This window comes from Schistocerca serialis, chromosome 3, assembly GCF_023864345.2.
Source record: "Schistocerca serialis cubense isolate TAMUIC-IGC-003099 chromosome 3, iqSchSeri2.2, whole genome shotgun sequence".
Lineage (NCBI taxonomy): Eukaryota > Metazoa > Arthropoda > Insecta > Orthoptera > Acrididae > Schistocerca > Schistocerca serialis.
Window position 1 is genome coordinate 602,492,703 of NC_064640.1, and position 26,580 is coordinate 602,519,282.

A 26,580-nucleotide genomic window follows, 5' to 3' on the forward strand; every position below is an offset into this window, starting at 1 on the left:
ATGACTCCTGTGGATTTTCAGATGCAAATAAGACTTCTCCTCACTTGGAGATACAACAATATCTGGTTGCCTACTGCCACCACTAATAAATTCCACACCAAAGCAGTGACTAATGCTGCATGGCACTCCTCTTTTCCTCCCTGAAGGAATCCATCATCTCATGTCCCCTCCACAACTCCATAGTTTTATATTGTGTAATGAACCACACCCAAATTGTGGCTGTGGAGACTTTTGGACAGTAGTAGCTCACATACTGGTGGAATGCTCCCTCCTCCTGCCTCACTGTGCTTAGCATGGTCCTCCAAATTCTTTGCCCCTGATTTTGGTGAATGACTCATGGCCAATTGAACAGGTTCTCTGTTAAGGCGTCAAGGCAGGGTTGTTTCGGGTTGGATCTGGAGGTCCCTCAACAGTACTTCCTTTGCCAGCTGCAGAGAATTGACTTGCCAGAGAGACTGTCAGGAGGAATGCTCTGGGGAAAAAAGGCACAAGAATCTGATACGTGGACAGCCCTGTATCACTAGCTCATAATGGCATGTAACAGAGAATGGAGTGTCACAGTCACAAGCAGTAAAATACAGGCTATAAGTGTGTCTTTGACCATCTTGCAGTGATTCCATAGTCCTCTGCCACCTCCATGTTGAACACACAAAGTTGATCTACCCTCAGGGGCTTGCATTCATTTGCTGGACATGGGCTTGGTGATGCTAGGGCTCCTGACCTGAGGCGTGGTAAGTGCTGCCAGTCCTCTGTTACTGTAAGCTCAGGGCAAGCTTCAGCGACCACCTTGTTATGGCAGTGGAACATTGTGTGTCACGGAGAATGGGTATCTTGGCTTGACCACCCGGATTGTGAGGATGGTTAAAACCTGTATAATACACACCTCAATCTTAAGGTGCGCTGTGCACCAGGAAGATGCATGACTGTTGCGATGGAACAGTCATTAGCGGGCAACCTGTGGGGAACCTGCTGCACCTGAATTGTATAAGGCTTACCTAGGCATGCGGGGTTCTGTCTAGGTGGACTATTATTACCTCAGCTGCTCGTGGGGCCGAGATGGGGCCCTCAAAATTCTCACCTCCTATGCCCAGCAGATAGGGTGGGCCACTGGTAGGTACCAACACCCAATCAACCAAGATGGCTCTTGTAGCCAGTACTCCTGACATGGGGTCTTTTCAGTGTACTTATGGTGACAGTAAAAGAACACATGCTGCTAGTCAGAATGTTTTTGTAATAGTTCAGACAAAAGAGGGCAGCTTTGACAAAATTTGTCCTTTAATGTAGAAAGGGCTTAGAGAGGGGATTGCTGGAAATATAAAATCTCTCAAGTGATAACGCAATGGTACACTGTCGATAGAAACTTTTAATTCCCAACAAGTTTAGAACCTCTAGAAAGCCCAATGCCTCAAGGAATATGCCATCGAAACTGAGCCACACACCATCTTGAATTGTAGCAAAAGTGTTATGACATGGAGGGATATCAGACTTGAAAGATGAGTGGGCTCCACAGTGGGCAAAACAACATGAAGAAGGTGGATGGGGATCTTGTAAAATCCGACTGCTTCATCCTGATGTTCAGTAGCATGAAACTTCCTGAGCATGTTAAAACAAGAAAGTTTCCTTTCCCTAAGCGTGTGGCCTTGTGTCTCCAACCCATTGCACTGTTTCAAATGCCAGCACTTTGGGCACGCTACTCTCTGGTGTCACGGAGAAGTCAGTTGTGGCAAATGTGGTAAGACTGCCCATGATGGAGTCACTTGTTCATCTCCTATGGAGTGTGTGAATTGCTCTTGGGCTCGCCTTGTCTGGAGTCGGGACTGCATTGTATATCTTGAAGAACGGGAGATGCTAGAGCTTAAGACTGCAAAGTGCATGCTGTGTGGTGAGGCCAGAAAGATGTATAAAGCCAAGCTGCCCCCAGTGTTTGCTACCTCCTTTGCTTCAGTTCTTAAACATTTGGTACAGAAGGCTGATGATGCTACACAAATGAAAGTTGTTAGTGTCAGCACTGGTACCTGTGTTTGTCAATGCACTTGTGCTGCTGCACTTATTTCAACACCTGTACCTCTCTGCAGAACTTCAGAAAAGGCTGTGATTGTCAATGTTGCAGAGTGCCCTGCCCATCCAAAAATTGTCTGGTCCACTGTCCAGCACTGCCACTACCACAGCTGCAGTTGTGCCTCCGAAGCCTACCAAGGGCACAAAATCAAAGGCAAAGCATCTGCCACCGATGGAGACGGACAGTAAACAGTCCGTTGGTGTTGACACCGTCCACTCTGCCGTCTCTCATGAATCTTCTGTAGAGACTGTGTTGGACTGGGGCAATCATCTCGCATTCCCCAGCAGAAAGAAAGGATAAAAGTGCAACCCCTGTGACAGATGGCTCCCATATTATGGAACATTAAAGGGTTCAGGACATGTGAAGGAGCTGAAACTTCTGACACAGGCACCCCCACTGTGTTGTGTTTACATTTAAAGCCACTGACACCCCTGTTCAACAGGGCTATTCCTCTACTGAAAGACGGTGGACAGAGCCGAGGGAGGGGTTGCTATGTTTGTCAATAACATGCACCACTCCTCTGCTCTCTCCTTCATTACTGATCCACAAGCAGAAGCTGTTGCAGGTCATGTGGCTCAGAAGATCACTATCTACTCCCTGTGCGTACCTCTACAGGATTGAACAACTCCCTGCCCATTTCTCCTACTGCTGGGTGATTTCAATGCCTGTAATATATTATGGGGCTCCAGGGGTCAAGTATTGGAGAACCTCACGATGTGTCATGAGCTGTGCATCGTCAGTAGAGGCAGTCCTCCTCATTTCTTGGGTGCTACTGGATCGTCATCGGCCATAAACCTCTCTTTCTGCTCTCGTGCCCTTGCAGGTTATGCTTAGAAGGAAACAACTGATAACTTTCATTCCAGTGACCTCTTCCCACTGTTTATCCACCTACTGGATGGAGCATTACCTGAACAGAAGCCACCAAAATGGGTGCTCAGCAGGGCTAACTGGATGCTGTTCAGCCATCTGGCTGTGTTTGAGCACTTCGACAGTGTCCAGGAATGGGTGGATCACATTACATGAGTGATGCATATATCCATCCCAAAATCCTCAGGTCATGTTAGGAGGCAACCTTTACCTTGGTGGACCCGTGAGTGCCGCTCAGCAATCCCAGAGAGGGTTACGGCTCATTAACAGTCTCCTTTGCCAACTACAGACAACTTCATAGCCCTTTGAGTTGCAAGAGCCGAGGCTTGATACATAATTGAGGAGAGCATTCCTGGACTCTGTCAACCCTCCCACTTGGTCTGCAAAAGTATGGGAAGCCATCAGGAGGATTTCCAGTAAACACAGTTGTTTACCAATAGCAGCAGCACTGAAGCAGGGGCGTCTCCAAACAGTATCCAGAGACATTGCTCAGATGATGGCAGAGCATTTTGCAAAGGCTACTGCCAGTGCCAGCCAGGATCAGGCACTTCGCTGCTATCATTCGAGTGTAGCGGGGGGCAAGTCGGACTTCAGATCCAACAATTCTGAATCTGACAACTCCCTTTTCTCCATGTGGGAGCTGGAATCAGCACTGTCTAAGACTCGTGATACTTCACCTGGTCATGACCAAATCCAGTACTGCATGGTTCGACATTTGCCAACAGTGTCAAAGGAAATCATCCTCAAATTTTTTGCCTGTGCCGTTGTTTTAGCCCCTTTGTTGTTTTACTTCTGTTTTAATCCAGGATATAGCACCATTCATCCTTTCTCGCATGTTTTAAAACGTGTGAGATAGAGTGATTATGTGGCTCAACACAAGTGAGTTGGGATTGAGTGCATCAATGAACCTTGCCAAAAAAAAAAAAAAAAAAAAAAAAAAAAAAAAAAAAAAAAAAAAAACCCATGAAGTTGACCCATTGATACATCCTACAACATGTGCTTCCTGCCCCCCCCCCCCAACCCCCCAAAAAAAAGATACCCGTACTGCCATCTATATCCTTTTACAGTGCCCGTCATCACTGCTAAATGTTGAGTTTTGCAGCTGGCCAAGTCACTCCCTGAAATCTTAGCTGATAATGGTTAGGCAGCAAATAAAATTTAAAATTTTATCTGTATTGTATATTTACATTGGAAATCTTCATTGTTAACCCAGATAGTCCTGAATTATTTGTTTTTCAAAATTGATTTATATCTTATGTGTTGTGGCGTAACAAGCTAGCTACGCCACATTGAGAAGGGAGCCGAAAGGCACGCGTACACACACGCCGACTGGCGTCAAGTCTGGAACAGGATACGTTATGACTGCTATAAAGAAAATACGTAGCTTTGGAATATACTTAACTTTTAATCACTGCTTGTGATACATCTCTCTTGACTATACAATTGGACTCGTAAGGTACATGCATTGTTACAATTGGCGCCTTGCTAGGTAGTAGCCATGGACTTAGCAGAAAGCTATTCTAACTGCAATTTTGTCATATGATGACATGTTGGAGACTGTGGCTGTTTTTGAAGACAAATGTTGATCGTGGTCGGCAAATGAGAGGAAGGCTTCGTCTGTATTGTCACTAGCAATGTCGTCCGTACAACTGGGGCGAGTGCCTGTCCGTATCTCGAGACCTGCCTTGTGGTGGCGCTTGGTCTGCGATCACACAGTGGCGACACGTGGGTCCGACATGTACTAAATGGACGGCGGCCGATTTAAGCTACCACCTAGCAAGTGTGGTGTCTGGCGGTGACACCACATTATGTACATTCATTCACAAGGTTGTAAGGAAGAAAGTAAAAACAATTTTGAGTATTTATTTTTATTTAGTATTTCCAAAAATGGGCGTCCTTCCGGAAGGACGTCAGGACAATAAGGGAACATGTTTTTAAAGTATATGACATTGCACAGTTAACTTGTTTTGGTTTTTATACTTTGAAATAAACATTAATAAATTTGAATTATGGGCTAAAACAGCTAATAAATACAAAAAACAAAGAAAATAACCTATACACATATTTTATGCACTAGCATGATAAGGCAAAAAGCAACAAACATGAAGTGGTTCGTCACATTTTACGCACATAGTAGTAGTATTTTTGTGGCAACTACGACATTTCAGCTGCTGCTTCTTTTTTGTTATCTCATCCGTTGGTAATTCAGCAACATAATGTTCTCTTCCATCAAATCTAGAATCTAGTTTTGCCCTCTTACTATGACGTCCTCTGCTGGTAGTGACTCTTTTGTTACTTTCAAGAATTGCAGTGACAATTCGACGATGAAATGTCAGATGATCTATGGGTTCTAAGTTGTGCTTGTAAAGATCCCAGGCATTTTGCTCTTCAATGTGTATAAAATGTGCAATGATCGGGAAATACCACTTTTTCCCTCTTATAGAGCATCTATATAAGGATACATTTTGGTCAGCTCGATCTATGCCTCCCATATGAGTATTGTAGGAGTGTAATAAGTTAGGTTGAGGCACGCTAATCCATTTCTTTTGTTCCCTGGAAAATCTTGCTACAGAGCGTAGTGGTTGCACTCTGTCAAAGTTGGTGGCTACAGTAACAACATTGTTGTCATTCCAACGTACAATGGAAATCCCGGATGCTGAGTCAGAACAAATTTCATATGATCCTCTATTTTCTTTTATCATTTTATCTACAGATGATAGAGTACAATTCTTAACTCTGTTTCCTCTTATTGTTCCTGTTGCTTCCACCCCCACCCCCCCTCTCTTTTGATCATGTAGCACAGTAGCATTGAGCTGACTTGCTGGTAATTTATCTACACATGGATTTTCTTCAGCACCCGAATCTTCATCTGTTACGTCGTTAGTGAATATAGAGGAGGGTGCAATGTTACATTCACACCAGTATTAGGTATTTCCTCATCTTTTGATTCTAACATGTCCAAAAGTTCCATAAGTGTACATCATTTTCTGTGAATACAAAATGACAACATATTACCCTGACGTCCTTCTGGAAGGAGGGTTGAAAACATTATTGAATTACAACTGACGAAATCTTTCAATCGTAATATGAACCCATAAATAATATACGTTAATTCTTTAAGATATTATATGACAAGTTTCAGAATTATTGACGCAATATGAAAGAAAATATACATATCCATTGATAACAAGGTCGATCAGTTCGTCCATGGTAAAATCGGCCTTATTTTCAAGACACAGTTTCTCACTCACTATGAACGACAGCATCAAAATGACTGTCGCAGCACGCAACTGACTCTGCCTACTTCATATAACAGTGCGTCACAGTCCGTTGCAACAATGCGTTATTCGCAAAAATAAATAATTTCAACAGTGAGTTACGTCGTCCTTCCAGAAGGATGTCAGGGTTATCTGGGTTAAGGTCCTGCTGGCTTCAGTACAGAGGAGGGAATCACCTTGGCCACATTTTTCGGGCAGGGAGAGCTCCGTCTACCCTACGTTTGGGAGCTGGTTCTGCTTCTGATGTCTCAACTCAGTTTTAATATTACCCTGAGCCTTAATTTCTCTTCACACGTGTTTTAGTGCCCCTCCTTTTACAAAGCCAATTTTTTGACCCTGTTGACCTGCTACAGTGGGCAGGGGAGCCTGGTTGGTTAGAGGTGCACCTTCCATTTCATGACAAGCTGCAGTGAGTTTCAAATCACTCCCGGTTGACATCTGCAGTACTCTGTCATATTATCTCTTACTTCTGTGACTTTCTGAATAATTTATTCTTAACACCTCTTATGCCTGTCATATGTAAGTTTTCTTTTATGCTTTTTTGTGGTTTAAAATTGAATGTCTTTCTAGCATGTTTCTAAAATACTCAGTATTAGGGACCAATTATGACTGTAGTTTGCATTTTTACTAATTGATTTTAAATGAAATTGAATGTCTTTCTAGCGTGTTTCTAAAATACTCAGTATGAGGGACCAATTATGACTGTAGTTTGCATTTTTACTAATTGATTTTAAATGCCATAGTTTTGTGTATTTTAATAATGGCTTTTACCATTGATTGATGGAGTCTAATAAATTATAGTGAACTTATTTTGTGAGAACATGCATCTCTCCCCCCACGTCCCCCACCCCACCCCAACCACCCGCCCTGCGATATCTACACGCTGGCATCCAGTAAGGATGTTGTTGAGGGCCCAAAAATCTGTTGTTGTCATATTAATAATAGTTTGGACCCATGATGCTTTATAATCTCGTCCAATCCTTTATCTGAAATGTCCTGGTTTAGACAACGATTGATAGATCAATTTGTGTTGGTTAATGTACTCAGATTAGAGGTTACAAGTTTCTCTTTAGTCTTAGAGGAGAGATTCTATGTTTTTTTTTAATTTTTTATTTATTTATTTTTTATTAAAAAGTCAACAAAGTCGGCACATGAAGTATACTGGATTTTCATGGCAGTGACATGATGGAGCCAAGCTTGAGGAATACAAGGAAAGAAATGCATGATTTGAAGTTAAGTGTAATCAGTCTTGGGTCACAGGGAATGCTTCTGAAATGTATATCTGTCTGAGTGGTGTCTGTTTTGTCAGATATATCCCACAGAACAGACATCATTCGTGATGATGCGGCTGGTAAGTACGTGAAAACATGAAATGTAGGAAAGGGAAAGAGAAGGAAAAGGAAAGTTTGGGTAGAAGATGGTGATGGTTAACTGCACAGGACCTTGTGGTAATGCAACCAGAATTTAATGAAATCCGAAATTGTATACAGAAAAAATGGTATACCACTTTTAAAGAAACGACATGTCTGGTTTTGTAAAGTATTGGAAACTGCAACACTGGGCACAATAATAAATATGAGCAGTCTGATCAATTTACTGCCTGTGTGAAGGAGCGTATGGTGGGTGATAAATGACAATCCATAAGAGCCATGTCACCATGAGTGATGGCTGTTCTGTCTGACAGATCACACACCACTCGGATAGAAACACATTTCAGAAAAAAGAGGGTAATGGTTCCCCGATGTTTATTTTAGTACAGATGCCAGATATCATTAGAACTTCTATGGGAATAAAGACTTGCGAGTAGAGAGTTCAATGGATGAAGGACGTTGCATTGTAGCATGCAATAAGTTGAAAATTTGAGTCAGTCAGGGTCCGTTTCTGGATGGCCAAAGCACTTAAGGCAACTGCTCATAAGAAGCAGTAAATCCAGGTTAGAGTCCTGGACTGACACATATTTTCAACCTCATCAATTGCATTACCACAATACCCTGTGTGGCTAGCCGTCATGATTTCACCTTCCTTCATTTCATGTTTACATGAAGTGATTATGAGAGATGCGTAGTTATACCTTACGAAACAGTTCTTGAAAATGTGAAGCCACTGTGGTAATTAATCTTCTCATTGATAGAATGTCTGTTTGCACGTATATTTTAATGTTCAAGTTTAAATGAAACATGCAGTTTTGATACCTCACTTCATTTGCAAAATTGGGAATATGATTGTGGCCCACTAATCTTCCAACATGCTACTCAGCAAAATAATTCACTCTTGTGAGCTGTCATTTATCACCCACCATGTATTGATAGCTTATTGTAGTATTGTAACCCTCTGCTGCTGCTGCTGCTGCTGCTGCTGTTGCTGCTGTGTAGAAGTATTTTGTGATGCATTTAATACTTTTCCTTAGATCTGTTGCTAAGAGATGGACTGATGGTTATTGATAATGTGTTTATTCCAGGATGTTATTTTGAACTGTATGGGTCTTCTCTGACAAGATTTGGGTTTAAGAATTCCAATATAAACTTCAGTTTCAATGTACCACCAAAAGTCAATGGTCCAACAGCATTACTCAACCTAAAATCATGGCTTGAGAAACAGGAAGAGATAAGGTGAGGAAATTTATGGCAAAACTTGACGACGTATGATTGATTGACACGTGTAATACAAAATTTTTTAATATAACTTGACTCTGGTGTTGCAGATGGTATAAGATTTTTCCATATTCTGTTGTTAATTTTTTTTTTCAACCTCTATGTTTGCATATGTTAGAAATGCCACCATAAGGTGTACAGAGCAAAGTATTTTATGTACTAGGGTAAACATCCTCCTCTTCTGCCCCCCCCCCCTCTCCCACTCCCCACGGCATACCTTGAAAAAATCACAAAAACATTTTTTTGAATACTTTACCTCAATGGTTTAGGTTTCTGAACAAGGAATTCATGCCGCATAGAGCTCCTGTGTGGTATTCTAAAGTCCTCTGAACAGTGTGCTTCTGTGCCATGTACCATCATTACTAGAAGTGCTGTCAGTGTGCTCATAAAGTGGGCTGGTCTGTATTAAAAACAGTAAGAATAGTACCTGAAGAATTTGATATTGTTTATGCTGCTGAAACTTGTATGGTTTGTGACAACCTAGTTTGAGATCGTTGAATACAGAAACATTTCCATTGCTGTTTAATCTGTTTCATTGTTGCCAAGTAACAGGCCCCCATGAAATTTCTTAGTGACATTCCTAGAGATGGTGTGCTTCTGTGGCCAGATTGATAAGAGAGATTTGTGTGTGTGTGTGTGTGTGTGTGTGTGTGTGTGTGTGTGTGTGTGTGTGTGTGTGTGTGTTTACACTCAAAGTGCAGTATTATTAGTGCCACTTGTGCTTCTGAGGAAGTTTTGCTATTCTTAACCTGTTTGATATCTTGTGTTTGATATCGTGTGCGTGCGCCTTAGTCCCATTTCAATGTTGGGTCAGCCGTGTCTAGTGTAAGCCATGAAATAGTGTGAACATTTTTCAAATGTCTGCGAGTCGTATAACTGAGGCGGGACATGGGGACCAGTCCGGTATTTACCTACTGGGATGTGGTACACCACCTAAAAACCACATCCAGGCTGGCTGGCACTCAGACTTTCATTGTCAGTCCGCCAGGCAGATTCGATCCCAGGAAGCAGCACATTAGTGCTCTCGGCTAACCTGGCAGGTACTTCTACTAGTACCTATGTCTTTCATATATGGGGTTTGGAGGAAAAATTGCCTGTACGCCTCTAAGGGCCCAGGTTTCTTTAAGGTACCATCATGGTTATTGAACTGTATGTATGTTGGCAATAGTAACATTTCTTGACTCCCCTCACAATATGGATTCTTGGAATCCATTAAGGTACCATCATGGTTATTGTGCCGTATGTATGTTGGCAATAGTAACATTTCTTGACTCCCCTCACAATATGGATTCTTGGAATTTTTGAGTGCACTAATCTCACAATGAAAGATTGAGAGAAATCATCTAATGATGCACGCCATATTTGTTTCAGTGTCTGCCATTGGGGTTTATTGAGCATACTGTGACATTCCCACTCTGATGTTACAAAAGTATGATGAACCGAGCAACACTTCCTTGAACCTTCTCTCTCTCTTCTGGTAAGCCTGTTTGGTAAGGATCCCAGACAGAGAAACAATTCAGAAGAATGAGTGGCATGAGTATTGTAAGCAGCATTGTAACTGAGCTGCATTTTTTAAGAATTCTTCTTATGATTCTTAGCTTGGCATCTACTTTCCCAGCAACTAGTTGTATGCAGTCATTCCACTTTGAATTGCTGCAGTTAACACCTAGACAATAAACCTTTGTGATTGACTCGTGATGATGCCTTTCCTGTAGTCAAACAATATAGGATTCTTTCATCCATTAGTGCTTATTTACATTACATTTGCTTATATTGAGTCAGTTGCCAATCTTTGCACCAGGCATTGATAATTTCACTTCTTTCTGAATTCCTCAAGTTTTCTGAGGTGGCCCCTGCTTGTACATAATAGTCTTCATTGTATTTTCTTAAAAATTCGAAGTAAGATTCTGTTGTGTTGTTGTTAATGCTCAAGGTGTCAGTGTCTGCTGTTTTATGTTGGTTTTTAGCTTCTTACTGAGAATTTTTCAGATAGTGTGTAGCAGTACTTCAGTTGTCGTAGATTTTGTAATATTAGTTGTACAGAAAGCAATATGTATTTGGGATAATCTCATATCTTGAACTTTAGTCTGTGTAAAATTTATATCTTTAAAATATTGATTCGATTCTTCAGTACCAGAGCTAGGAATTCCAGAGGGCTGTTAGTGCCCACAATAGTTCTGTCCAATAAATTTCAGCTATGGTCTTAAAATGATGTAGTAGATATTGTTTGCTATAGTTCAGTGTCCATGATTAATATGGGATTGCCTGTTCTGTGGGTAATGACAGTAACATTCTTATTGCAGTCAAAATATTTAGATAATACATCCCATAACAATCCGCTGTATTAGTTTTTCAGTTGTGCTACTTCCTATTTAAGTGCAATGGAGTAGATAATATTCTCTCTATGAAATTCTCATTAGTTCAGCCATACTTCACATATAATCTCATCTATGATGTCAGAATTTGCAGCAGTGTAACATTATATGGAGTTATATAATTGTAGAATTTTAACTGGCAAGAAAATTTGATTTGCCTTTCTTGGTGTCCAACAATGTAGAATAGTGAGAAATTGCTTTGTAGACAAGTCTAGCCACAGTAATCAGGTTCTACAGAACCCGGTTGAAACTGTTTTTAAAATTACCCATTTTACGAGACTGCATCTAGTGGCTGTTCTACACCCACAATTTAATATTAGCATTCAGCCATGTAATAAATACAATTAAGGAAAGGTAACCACTCACTCAAAGCTGACAGATTTGTGATGCATAGAAATACAGAACAGAAAATGGTATTCACAGAAGTTTTCAAGCTATTGCTAATGTTCTTCATCTAGCAAAAGCGTGCGCGGATGCGCGCGCGAGCCCCGAGAGAGAGAGAGAGAGAGAGAGAGAGAGAGAGAGAGAGAGAGAGAGAGAGAGAGAGAGCTCAAAAGTGTGAATATTGTTTTCTGCTGCACATTTCTTGACGCCATCCATCAGTCAGCTATGGCTGCCTTTCCTTAATTTCACATATTATTCTATCCAGGAATTTCCATTGTTGTTATTTAACCACATAAGTTATTGTTCACCTCAGACAACATGTTTGTAGAATGCAAGCTCGAATCTTCAGGTTTTTCAGAGAAACTACACTCATCACTCCTTAAAATTTAAAACCAGAGCCAACTGATTGTCATTGTCGGGCTTTAAAATCACTACTACTGCCCACACAGCAAGCACCAACTCTAAATCTTTGGTACCAAACATGTTTACATCCATATACTGCTCGCCAAGACCATAGATGTTCGATATTGGACTTCAGTGCCTGTTAGTCGCTGCAGTGTAACACTTGCTTATGAGTGCTTGTCATTGTTCATTTATTCATTTGGAACATCATCAAATTTCCTGTTGTATAGGGTAATCGCGAATTCCTCCATGTGCAGCTTCTGAGTGTAAAATTGTTAAATTTTCTCATTTCCTTTGAGTGTACTCTCATATACCTGTACTTACCATCAGTTAATCTGTCATACACTATCCGTCCAAAAAGTTTAGAGATTGATTCTATTCCTGGTGTATTAGCGATGTCTGCACAGTGACTATGGTGGCAGTTGGAACTAACAGCTGGAAACCACAGATGTGCATTTGATCAGTCAGTTGTGAGAAAGCAATTTTAAGTTTTGGATATGCTGTTGTTGTGTGTCATTGTTACAAATTGTGTTGGAGTGACACTAGTAAATCAAATCTTCAAGATGTTCTCGAGAATATTTTGAAGAAGAGAAAAGTCTGAGCAAATTTTTGTCATGCACAATTTGACTCCTGAACAAAATCAACACCACATGGATTCGTGCGGCAACTTAATTGAAATGCAATATGCAAACAATTTTTTTCGAGAAGAAATTGTCATGGGTACAGAGATTGGCATTATCAGTAAGAACCTACCACAAAACAACAAAGTGTAGAAAATCTCATGAAGTGTCAGTGCTTTGACGACATTAGACATTCAAGCCAGCATATTGCGCCAGTTGTGGAACATCCCAAAGGAGGACTTTTCTGACAGTTTCATGTGGTTGTACAAATGTTCTGTGCCTGCACTAAAGTGGTGGGAGACTACGTAGAACACCTGTAGCAGTAAAACTACTTGTGGAGACTATAGAACTTCAAATGCTGTCACAGTACCAGACCACTTTCTGATACATCATATACAAGATTTCAACAGCCAATTTATTTGAGCTTGTCACCACAGTCTGGTTGTGCCTAAAGATGTGCCTAAAACAGATGCAATTCAACCATTTGGACTTCCTGAATTTTTTAAATTGTCATTTGGTCTTCGCAATATTACAGTGATTTATTCATAGAATTTTGAATGATATGCCTTTACTTACATACTATTCTTTTCACTTCAGCATTGGTGGAAGAAGGCACAATGCATCTTTCATATTTTCTCAGTTTGGTGGATAAGTATGACCTAAACATTTTGGGGAAAATGAAATTTTGGGGAGAGAGAGAGAGAGAGAGAGAGAGAGAGAGATATCATTGATGCATTATCGTGTATCACATCAAGGAATTCCACCATTAGAAGAAAAAGTGAAAACAATATCAGAGACTTTCAAAGGCTCTTCAGGTGTTCTACAGGATCCTAAAATCAACTCTATTTGATATTTAAGTGCTGCAGCTGTTGGTCATCTTAAAGAGAACACCGCTTCTGCTGATGAGTCCCACTGAGAACTAATACGAGGCTCCAAATCGATGTCCTATATAGGCCTCCTTACTGTACACAGAGCATGCACCATCCATCACAGTTGCTGGGGAGATGGTGCCACCCTTTTTTTTTTAAAACCATAACGTCCAAGACTGGAAGCATCCCATCACTTTCAACCTCTTTGACAAATTTAATGCTGGGATGAAGGCAGTTGAAGTGATCCAAAAATTTGTTGAGAGTATAACATTTATGTGGCCAGACGAAAAAGGTATCATCCATGTACCTCCATATTGGTATAACAAAAATATTAGGAAGGTACTGGGAAAGCAGAGAATTTTGCGCAGTTGTTTTAAACGTAGTCACTGCCCCGCTGACAAACAAAAATTATGCGAAATGAAAGCAGCTGTCAAAAGGTCAATGAGAGATTCTTTTAACGAATTTGCAGATTCTGCAGATTCTAAAAGTAACCTCAAAAAATTTTGGTCGTACATAAAATCTATGAACGCTACAAATAATTAAATACCTTCTCTTGCCGACAGTACAGGTAATGTAATGGATGATGATAAACACAAGGCCAAAATTCTAAACGTAGCTTTCAGAAACTCATTTACGGTAGAGGACTGCAGCACCATTCCCCCTTTCAATTATCGAACAAATGCAAGGATGGCTGACATAGTGTTGAGTGTATCTGGGATTGTAAAACAGTTAAGATCCTTAGATTCCGTGAAGGCATCTGGCCCAGACGGTATCCCCGTAATATTATATGTTGACAATGCTACAAATATAGCACCATTCTTATCCATCATCTATTAGAGATCATTGGAACAGTGGAAAGTTTCACTGGACTGGAAGAAGGCCCAGGTCATAGCAATCTATTAAAAGGGTAGAAAATCGGATGCGCATAATTACTGGCCAATTTCACTGACATCGATTTGTTGTAGAATCATGGAACATATTTTGTGTTCAGACATAATGACCTTTCTAGACTCTGAGAAGCTCATCTGCAGGAAACAGCGGTCATGCGAGACACAGCTGGCCCTCGTTGTGAATGATATACAACAGGCTCTACATACCGGCTCCCTGCCGCCGTTGGATAAGCAGCTGCAGCAGCAAGTCGTATACTCCTAGCTCACTCATTTGTTACATAGTTTAATTCTTAATTTCTTTGCGTGTTTTTGGTACTTGCAGTGTTTAATTCATAAATTTCGGGCGTATTATAGTATTTGAGAGTTGTAGCATCGCGTTTTAGTACCTGAATAGTGTAAATTCGCATAGTCTCCTTCCGCCGCCGAGCAGTGTCAGCAGTGCGCAAGTAGCAGCATTACTGCATTTACTAGGCAATCTTGTATTTTAATAACCGTTTAAATTTTGTTGATTTGTTTGCGCTCTCTGTAGATTAGTTCAGACGTTCTTTGCAAAACAGTTTTTAGCATGGATAGGGACTGCAACTGCTGTGTTCGGATGCAGGCTGAGTTGGCATCCCTTCGCTCCCAGCTTCAGGCAGTGTTGGCTTCGGTCACACAGCTTGAGGCTGTTGCCAATGGGCATCACTGTGGGGGTCCGGATGGGGGTATGTCAGGGACGGCCAGCTCGTCCCACGCATCCCCTGATCGGACTACGACTGCGGTTGCCCGGGATACTGCCCGCATTGAGGCTGATCCCTCACCTGTGGTAGAGTGGGAGGTCGTCTCAAGGTGTGGCAGGGGGCGAAAGACATTCTGGAGGGCTGAACGGAAAGCCTCTCCAGTTTGTCTGACGAACCGGATTCAGGCTCTGTCTCAGGCTGATACTGATCTTTGGCCTGACATGGCTGCTTGTCCTGTTCCAGAGGTTGCCCCTCAGTCTGCAAGATCCGGGCAGTCGCAGAGGGTGGGCTTACTGGTAGTTGGGAGCTCCAACGTCAGGCGCGTAATGGGGCCCCTTAGGGAAATGGCAGCAAGAGAGGGGAAGAAAACCAATGTGCACTCCGTGTGCATACCGGGGGGAGTCATTCCAGATGTGGAAAGGGTCCTTCCGGATGCCATGAAGGGTACAGGTGGTCGCTCATGTCGGCACCAATGATGTGTGTCACTATGGATCGGAGGAAATCCTCTCTGGCTTCCGGCGGCTATCTGATTTGGTGAAGACTGCCAGTCTCGCTAGCGGGATGAAAGCAGAGCTCACCATCTGCAGCATCGTTGACAGGACTGACTGCGGACCTTTGGTACAGAGCCGAGTGGAGGGTCTGAATCAGAGGCTGAGACGGTTCTGCGACCGTGTGGGCTGCAGATTCCTCGACTTGCGCCATAGGGTGGTGGGGTTTCGGGTTCCACTGGATAGGTCAGGAGTCCACTACACGCAACAAGCGGCTACACGGGTAGCAGGGGTTGTGTGGCGTGGGCTGGGCGGTTTTTTAGGTTAGATGGCCTTGGGCAAGTACAGAAAGGGCAACAGCCTCAACGGGTGCGGGGCAAAGTCAGGACATGCGGGGACCAAGCAGCAATCGGTATTGTAATTGTCAACTGTCGAAGCTGCGGTGGTAAAGTACCAGAACTTCAAGCGCTGATAGTCGTAACTGCCGTCTGCTTCACGTCTGCTGTGTAGCGAGCTACCTTAATTTAAGTGTTAACTGTATTTTTCTTACTTGTCACTTCTTCTTCCGTGTGTATTTGCTTTTAGGAAGCTTTAATTGTCGGGTGCTATTAATAGTGTTCCATAGATTTCGTGTTTGTTTTGAATACAGTCAGAGAGAGTCCCTTTAGTCAGCCATAGTACCGGTAGTGCTAGTGTTTGTTTTCAATACAGTCCAGAGACAGGTAGTGCTATTTTCATTGTTTTCTACAAAAAGTGCCTAGCAACCACAGTTTAGTTAATAAACAGCCGCCTTTAGTGAATTAGCAGTCTAGTTAAAGGTTGATTAACTCTCTTCAGTAAATTGATTCCTTAGGATGGATAGGATGTGTGACTGCTGTGTACGGACGCAGGAGGAGCTGGCCACTGTTCGCGAACAGCTGAGCGTGTTGATGGCCGTGGTCAGCCGTCTTCAGGCTGCTGCCTCGGAGTGTAGCGGCAGTGGGGAGTCTGGAACGTCGCAAGGTACACCCAAGGTGTTACATGCTTCACCCACTATCCCTGCTGTCGAGACATCTTCGCGTGTACTGGGCGCGGTTGGGCCACCCTCTCCCCAAGGGGAGTGGCGCGTTCAGCGGCGTTCGCGGCGCACGAGGCGGATGGTCAATGTGGAGGCTGGCCGTGTGGCATCGCCCGCTCTGCCTGTGAGTGGACATGTGGCTGCTCCTTCAGCAAGATCCGAGCAGGCACACGGGGGGAGGGGTTTATTAGTTATTGGGAGCTCCAACGTTAGGCGGGTGATGGAGCCCCTTAGGGAAATAGCGGGAAGGTCGGGGAAGAAGGCCAGTGTTCACTCTGTCTGCTTGCCGGGGGGTCTCATCCGAGATGTGGAGGAGGCTCTGCCGGCGGCGATAGAGAGCACTGGGTGCACCCGACTGCAAATTGTTACTCATGTCGGCACCAATGACTCCTGCCGTCTGGGTTCAGAAGTCATCCTCAGTTCGTACAGGCGGTTGGCGGAATTGGTGAAGGCGGAATGCCTTGCTCGCGGGGTGAAATCAGAGCTAACTATTTGTAGTATCGTTCCCAGAACCTATCGCGGTCCTCTGGTTTGGAGCCGAGTGGAAGGCTTAAACCAGAGGCTCAGACGATTCTACGGAGATCTGGGGTGCAAATTTCTCGACCTCCGCTATCGGGTGGAGAAATGTAGGGTCCCCCTGAATAGGTCAGGCGTGCACTACACGCCGGAAGCGGCTACAAGGGTAGCGGAGTACGTGTGGAGTGCGCATGGAGGTTTTTTAGGTTAGAGAATCCCCTCCCTAGGCCCGACAAGACGCCTCCTGAGACGCAGCAAGGTAGGAGTAGGCAAAATGCAACAGGGAATAACAATATTAGTGTGCTAATAGTAAACTGCAGGAGCGTCTACAGAAAGGTCCCAGAACTGCTCTCATTAATAAACGGTCACAACACCCATATGGTACTAGGGACAGAAAGTTGGCGAAAACCAGATGTAAATAGTAATGAAATCCTAAATTCAGATTGGAATGTATACCGCAGAGACAGGCTGGACAGTGAAGGGGGAGGCGTGTTTATAGCGATAAGAAGTGCAATAGTATCGAAGGAAATTGACGGAGATCCGAAATGTGAAATGATTTGGGTGAAGGTCACGGTTAAAGCAGGCTCAGACATGGTAATTGGATGTCTCTATAGGCACCCTGGCTCAGCAGCTGTTGTGGCTGAGCACCTGAAGGATAATTTGGAAAATATTTCGAGTAGATTTCCCCACCATGTTATAGTTCTGGGTGGAGATTTTAATTTGCCGGATATAGACTGGGAGACTCCGACGTTCATAACGGGTGGCAGGGACAAAGAATCCAGTGAAATTCTTTTAAGTGCTTTATCTGAAAACTATCTTGAGCAGTTAAACAGAGAACCGACTCGTGGTGATAACATATTAGACCTTCTGGTGACAAACAGACCCGAACTATTTGAAAAAGTTAACGCAGAACAGGGAATCAGCGATCATAAAGTGGTTACGGCATCGATGATTTCAGCCATAAATAGGAATATTAAAAAGGGTAGGAAGATTTTTCTGTTTAGAAAAAGTGACAAAAAGCAGATTTCAGAGTACCTGTTGGCTCAACACAAAAGTTTTGTCTCAAGTACAGATAGTGTTGAGGATCAGTGGACAAAGTTCAAAACCGTCGTACATAATGCGTTAGATGAGTATGTGCCAAGCAAGATCGTAAGAGATGGAAAAGAGCCACCGTGGTACAACAACCGAGTTAGAAAACTGCTGCAGAAGCAAAGGGAACTTCACAGCAAACATAAACATAGCCAAAGCCTTGCAGACAAACAAAAATTACGCAAAGCGAAATGTAGTGTGAGGAGGGCTATGCGAGAGGCGTTCAATGAATTCGAAAGTAAAGTTCTATGTACTGACTTGGCAGAAAATCCTAAGAAATTTTGGTCTTATGTCAAAGCGGTAGGTGGATCAAAACAAAATGTCCAGACACTCTGTGACCAAAATGGTACTGAAACAGAGGATGACACACTAAAGGCCGAAATACTAAATGTCTTTTTCCAAAGTTGTTTCACAGAGGAAGATTGCACTGTAGTTCCTTCTCTAGATTGTCGCACAGATGACAAAATGGTAGATATCGAAATAGACGACAGAGGGATAGAGAAACAATTAAAATCGCTCAAAAGAGGGAAGGCCTCTGGAACTGATGGGATACCAGTTCAATTTTACACAGAGTACGCGAAGGAACTTGCCCCCCTTCTTGCAGCGGTGTACCGTAGGTCTCTAGAAGAGCGTAGCGTTCCAAAGGATTGGAAAAGGGCACAGGTCATCCCCATTTTCGAGAAGGGACGTCGAGTAGATGTGCAGAACTATAAACCTATATCTCTAACGTCGATCAGTTGTAGAATTTTGGAACACGTATTGTGTTCGAGTATAATGACTTTTCTGGAGACTAGAAATCTACTCTGTAGGAATCAGCATGGGTTTCGAAAAAGATGGTCATGTGAAACCCAGCTCGCGCTATTCGTCCACGAGACTCAGAGGGCCATAGACACGGGTTCACAGGTAGATGACGTGTTTCTTGACTTCTGCAAGGCGTTCGATACAGTTCCCCACAGTCGTTTAATGAACAAAGTAAGAGCATATGGACTATCAGACCAATTGTGTGATTGGATTGAGGAGTTCCTAGATAACAGGACGCAGCATGTCATTCTCAATGGAGAGAAGTCTTCCGAAGTAAGAGTGATTTCAGGTGTGCCGCAGGGGAGTGTCATAGGACCGTTGCTATTCACAATATACATAAATGACCTTGTGGATGACATCGGAAGTTCACTGAGGCTTTTTGCGGATGATGCTGTGGTGTATCGAGAGGTTGTAACAATGGAAAATTGTACTGAAATGCAGGAGGATTTGCAGCGAATTGATGCATGGTGCAGGGAATGGCAATTGAATCTCAATGTAGACAAGTGTAATGTGCTGCGAATGCACAGAAAGATAGATCCTTTATCATTTAGCTACAAAATAGCAGGTCAGCAACTGGAAGCAGTTAATACCATAAATTATCTGGGAGCAAGCATTAGGAGTGATTTAAAATGGAGTGATCATATAATGTTGATCGTCGGTAAAGCAGATGCCAGACTGAGATTCATTGGAAGAATCCTAAGGAAATGCAATCCGAAAACAAAGGAAGTAGGTTACAGTACGCTTGTTCGCCCACTGCTTGAATACTGCTCAGCAGTGTGGGATCCGTACCAGATAGGGTTGATAGAAGATATAGAGAAGATCCAACGGAGAGCAGTGCGCTTCATTACAGGATCATTTAGTAATCGCGAAAGCATTACGGAGATGATAGATAAACTCCAGTGGAAGACTCTGCAGGAGAGACGCTCAGTAGCTTGGTATGGGCTTTTGTCAAAGTTTCGAGAACATACCTTCACTGAAGAGTCAAGCAGTATATTGCTCCCTCCTACGTATATCTCGCGAAGAGACCATGAGGATAAAATCGGAGAGATTAGAGCCCACACAGTGGCATACTGACAATCCTTCTTTCCACGAACAATACGAGAATGGAATAGAAGGGAGAACCGATAGAGGTACTCAAGGTACCCTCCGCCACACACCGTCAGGTGGCTTGCGGAGTATGGATGTAGATGTAGATAAAGGCCTACCCACAGCCACTCCTTCGTTCGGTTCAAAAACGTTGCCGTCAAATAAAAAATAGTTTGTCAGCACATGATGACAAAGCCTCACCAATTCTCTTTCCAGTTTTCCACTAATAGTCTGGCCACATGGACGTAATGATCTTAACAGATTTTTGGACCACTTCAGCTTTCTTTGTCTCAGTATTAAATTTACCATGGAGGTTGAAAGTGATGGGATGCTTCCATTCTTGGACGTTGTTGTTTACAAAAAACCAGGTGCTACTTTGGGAAATAGTGTTCACCAAAAGCTGATGCACACAGATCAGTATCTGCATTCTAAGAGTTGTCATCCACCATACCAACGCAGTGGTGTCTCTAGGACTTTGGTATGCAGAACGTATGCCATTTCTAATGCAGACAGTTTAACCCAAGAACTTGCACCTTTGATGGCCCCCTTTTTTAAGGAAAAGGGATACTCCAAGAAGCAGATTCATCAGGCTATGGAGTTTGGACCATCAGCAGAAGTGCATGAAGAGGAGAATAGATTGGTGGCCTTTATTCCTTATGCTGGGGGTATATCATTTAAGATTAGAAGAATTTTAAGGAGTTTTAACTTTAAGAGTATATTCTGTCCACCTTCCAAGATAAGGGCACTACTCAATTCTGAATGATGATTTGGGGCTTAGGAAGACTTGTATATACAAAATTCTGTGTCAATGGGGGAAGGCTTACATCAGCTGCTCGATTCGCACAGTTCATGACAGGTGCGTGGAACATAGTTGTCATACAAGGCTACAACAGCCAGAAAAATTGGCAGTAGCAGGACATTGCTTAAATGAGGGACACCACATGAAATTTGATGAAACTGTGATAGTTGCCAACACTTCCGGCCTTGGAACAGTGTCTATAAAGAGGTAATTGAAATTAGGTTGTGGATAATTTAATTAATAGGGACAGTGGGTTTCCTCTTAGCAGAATGTGGAATCCTGCATCAAAATAGAACATTCTTCGGTGTGGCCAGTCCGAGTTTTCGAAAATAGTCTCTGAGTGCGATATATCATTGCTGCCGATGTTCTACAAAGGGTGGCGCTACGTGCCCAGTCTAGGAGGGCAGCAACCATGATGGGCGTTGCGTGGACTGTGAACTGTTCGGAGGCCGATATAGGACGTCGATTTGCAGCCTGGCATCAGTTCTCAGCGGGACTCGTCAGCAGAAGCAGTGTTCTCCTGAGGATGGTGAACAGTTGAATCACCGAAATATTGACTCGTTGATTTTAGGATCCAGCAGCAAACCCAAAGAGACTTTCAATACCTATTATGTCGGGAAAGCCTAAAAAGTCAATCAAAGACATTCCTTGTCCTAAAATAGTAGCAGTTCTTGTTTTTAATACGAGTGAATTTCTACATTCACATGTTACTACATACTGCAAGAGATTAAACTACCTACGCTTAACTTGTGCAACGATATAGGGAGGAAGGATAATCACCTTGTACCATGGATCTGAGGGAGGTAGCACAGTGGTTAGCACACTGGACTCGCATTCAGGAGGATGATAGTTCAAACCCGCATGCGGCTATCCAGACTTAGGTTTTCTGTGATTTTCCTCAGTCACTTAAGGCAAATGCTGGGATGGTTCCTTTGCAAGAGCACTGCTGATTTCCTTCACTACCCTTCCCTAATATGAGCTTGTGCTCTGTCTTGAATAACCTCGTTGTCAATGGGACATTAAACACTAAATTCCCTCTCCCCCTCTGTTTCATGGACTGATAGAGCAGACCAATCATTCAAGAAGTTAAAAGATGTAGCAAATGCAACTTGATTTGCTCATATCCCTTAATAGATCTTCCCTTAATTTTGATGGTGGCTGCTTTGAACTATGCTGTAGGGGCTTCTCTACACCAGTTGTGAGAAGGAACACATGAACCACTTGCATATTTCTCCAAGTCTCTCACCAACACACAAAGTAGTTGTGGTACATATGATTGTGAATATTTGGGAACACACACAGCAGTCACACATGTTTGGTATCTTCTCCAAGGTGATAAACCATTAACAGTTGCCCTTAAAAAGCACCCAGGAAACAGCAACACCAAGGCAAATGCACCATCTTTTATTTCTAAGGCAGTTCACCACAGATACTTGATACCTTCTTGAATGAGAGAGTATTCTTACTAATACATGTTCCATAGTGCAGACATCATGTTGCCAGCCATCATTTCATATGAAGGCACAAAGCAATGACCCAAACTGGCCAAAGAATTCAGACTCATGGTATCATAGGCAGAGTGGATTTGATTTGACAGTACTTCATTTTGCCTGCTCTGAAACAAGATATAAAGCTTCAGGCAAAAGTATCTGTTCACTCTCAACATGTTCATAACATACATTTCTAAACATACAAACAATGCATGTGGAACTTTCAAAGAAGTTTATGGTAGTTTCTTGCGTATCTGTACTGATCTGGTAGGATCATTACCTTGCTCTCAAAGCTTCACCTATTTCTTAACAGTGATCGACAGGTTTACACATTGGCCAGGGGCAGTTCCACTGAAGGGCATTTCTGCCAGCATTCACTGTCATAATAGATCGTGTATTTTGGAGTCCAAAGGAGAACAGCAATTTGAATGTCAGTGTTCTCTCCACTCACAAATACCCTAAGTGTATGCTATGTCAGAGCCACTGCATACCATTCGGCATTGAATGACAAAGTTGAATGGTGTCATCACAACATTAAAGAGCAGCATTAAGAGTATGACTGGGTCGAAAACTTGTCAATGATATTAATGGTTCTCCATGTGGATGAGAATCCAGAATATACCACCACCACTGCAAGAATGACTTGCAGCTGATTTCTTTGATCCTATGCCAGTGGAGTGTCGCATTCCAGTTTTAATTTTCATTTTGAAGCAACACATAGCATCATTTAAACCAGTAAATGTTTGTCATCATGCTACAACATCTATCTTCATCCATCTTGAACTTACCTCTTCACATTTATCCATCAGACATGATGCACAGAGCAAACCTCTCCAATCTATCTGTAATGGACCATATCTGGTACATGCACACTATGAGAAATGCCTTATTGCAGGAACACCTCAGAATCAGAACATCTTCATCGGCATGCTCAAGCCAGACTTCCTGCTCAGGAATATGAATCCCAGATCATCCACGTAAGCTTCAAGTAAACAACCTGCTCCAGATATCAAAAACCTCCAGAGTGTTGTCAGCCAATTCAATGAGCTATACATTCTGGTAGTACAGTGCTCCTACGAAAGCTGCAAATGATGCAGCTGAAATTATGAACAGAAAGAACAGACTAACTACTCCAATGAGTAGCAATATTTTTAACAGACTTAATATTTCATTGCATTCGTTGCAACTCTACACCTAGTTCCTCTCGAGTTAACACTGAGTTACTTCTTTCGGAAGTGTACTGTTCTATCGGAATGTATAGTTCATTGGATTGGCTGATAACACTCTGGAAGTTTGATACCTGGAGCTGGTTGTTTACTTGAAGCTGGCATGGGTGACCTGGGATCAATATTCCTCAGCAGGAAGGCTGGCTTGAGTGTGCCGATGGAGACGCTCTTCTGTTTCTGAGGTGTTACTTCAACAAGGCATTCTCAGAGTGTGAATGTACCAGATATGGGCCACCAAAGATAGTATAGTTAAAATAATTATTTATTAGGAAATTAGTCAGTTACATTTTTAAACTTCATGGAGCAATCGTGTAATTTTTATTTGGTTCCATAGTTTCTTGAACTGAAGCTGGAGTGATAGCTTGCATTCTTGCAACACATCGTTATTAGAAGTGAAGGACAATGTATGTAGTTACTAATAGCATTCAACGTACATATTACTGTTTAAAGCCAACTATGTCTTCATATTCTATGAGGAAATGTGCCTGGCATACACATATAATTGTAGTGGTCAAAAATATAAAAAAAAAATTTTGTCAAGAAAGACTTCATATATTGCATAGGCAAAAATCATAACTGTATGATCAACAGATCGTAGAAAGATTGATTGACAAAATCATAATTACTACTGGATAGTGTCACATTGTATCACACATATCATTAAGACTGAATTATATTTTGTCAGTAATTATTTGGCATCTAATGTTTAACAAAACTGAATGCTTCCTGATCTCTTGTGTTGGTATTACTAAATTCTCTGTCTGTAGTTTTGGAATGATGTACTATACTTACTGACCAGTGATAGAGCAGGTTAATACTTAGTGCACCTACTGCTGTGGTTTAAGCAGTGTCATTTCCCGTAATGAAACATGAGGGTACTGCACTGCAGTGTACCTGTGCATGGCCACTTATTTATTATTTGCACTAACAGAACTGCCAGTATTGAAAATAAATAATTTATTTGCAACATTTTTGATTTTTGATTTGTTTGAAATTTTGTTTTGCAGAGATGTAACTCTAAATGTTGGGTGTGAACTGCCATTAATAACATTCCGAGATAGAGAAAATGACTTCTCATGTGATGTTGCATTGAATAATACTGAAGCTGTGAAGCTATCAGAACTCTTGTCAAATTATGGTGCTATAGATGATAGAGTTCTTCCATTGGGCATAACATTCCGTCATTGGGCAGAAGTAAGTCGCTATACTGTGGATATAAGCACTTGTATTATGTATGTCTGATGTTGCACTAATAACAAAGCTCTACAATAAGTCTCATTAATATAATATGTACCATTGTTATATTTATGAAACTATTATTTTTGCTGGTTAGTCTTAAATCCTCTGAAATTGTTCAGAGAACTGTTTTGGCTGCAACTGAATATCTCTAGGAAACGGTATGTGACTAATTGAAATTTTTTAACACTTGATCTGTGGTAGTAATACATGGTTTACAAGGTATAGAAGCAAATGGGATTGCAAATGTTACTTTACAAAAGTCAGAATCCAGATCACCCAAACCATATGCTGCTTCTTTGACTCAACTTGGGTGAAAACATTGTGCAACAGGTGTCTATTTGCAATATCTGCTGCAATTCCTCACCACTTTGTGGTAATGTGGCTCTGAGCTGTGATACTGAATTGAAATTATTTATGAAATGTATGATCATACTAGTGTGTAACCATTTTCATGTTTGGGGTATTTGGACTGTATGAAAATTTGTTAAATTTTAAGAAACATCTTAGGCTATCACAGGAGGGTGGGGGGTGGAGAGAGAAAGAGAGAGAGAGAGAGAGAGAGAGAGAGAGAGAAATAGTCGTGGTGGTGGTGGTGGTGGTGGTGGTGGTAGTAGTAGTAGTAGTAGTAGTAGTAGTAGTAGTTTACATTTCAAACACACTACATTCCCTTTACTGTGGTTCCTTTGGTTTGCTCATCTCATGTGACTTGTCTTCATTTCCAGTGCCATTTGAGAGCTATTTATTGTATAATTTATAGGTTTGCAAACTTGCCAGTCAAGATGATGGTGGACTTCCAAAACATGCTTTTGCTGTGATGACAGTGTTTTATCTTCAGCATGTCCAACCACCAGTATTGCCATTAGCACCCATTAGTGCAGAAAAGGGCAAACCATCAGAGGCTCAATGGGGTAAGTATTTTAACCAAAATACATATTAATTTTCCAGGATTTACATAGCTCTGCAAAATTTGAAATCTGTTATGAGAGGGAAGGTCAAATGAAATCAATCAAACCCTGTGTTCTCTGTGGGCAAACAGGTTTCTCTCTTTCTCCTGTGTACAGTAGAAAAATACATTTAGACACAGCCAAAGTACACGTATGTCCGTATGTTGAACAAGCCTGCTAATTCTACATTCAGTACCCTCCCTCAGTAGTTGCAAGAGTATCTGCAGTTGCTCCTAGATCTAGTGCTCTATTAGATTTTTCAAAATTATTTTTATTATTACAGCAAAAAAAATGAAGATCACACAGTGAAAGTTGGAGCTATATTGCAATTGCTGTAGTTTTCCCACAACTACTTCTGTGGATTGCTGTCACTGAAGGTGCATATGTATGTATACTTCTGCAAACATGTTACTCTCTCTAACACACACATAAAAAGTAGAATGAAATATCCAGCAGGCATGTTGATTACATGGAAGAAAAAACTGAAGTTACTTCACGTGACTTCTTTAAGGATGTCTCTCAAAAGTGACGTAGTTGTAAGTCAGAATAGAGTTGATGAGAATGATAGGATCTCTGTCTTTCGTTTGTGGGGATTTGAAAAATGAGATTCTGCCGGTGTCATTTGACAATTTCCAGATTTCACCGCTGGCTTTCAGAGAGTAAAGTGTGATGGAAACTTAAGTCTCAAAAATAAGTTGATAGATGGAACCAGTAAACCACAGGAAACTGAA

At 42.0% G+C, this 26,580-nt stretch overlaps 1 protein-coding gene across 4 annotated transcripts in view; it reads left to right on the top strand.

Annotated features, from left to right (window-relative positions):
- Positions 1-26,580, top strand: part of LOC126470485 (terminal uridylyltransferase 4-like) — a 204,560-nt gene that overhangs the window by 111,902 nt on the left and 66,078 nt on the right. For all 4 annotated transcript variants that reach the window (XM_050098356.1, XM_050098355.1, XM_050098357.1 and 1 more), the window contains 3 exons: positions 8,663-8,813; positions 24,674-24,860; positions 25,663-25,813. In XM_050098356.1, coding sequence (XP_049954313.1) covers positions 8,663-8,813; positions 24,674-24,860; positions 25,663-25,813 — 489 coding nt within the window. The remainder of the gene's footprint in view (positions 1-8,662; positions 8,814-24,673; positions 24,861-25,662; positions 25,814-26,580) is intronic.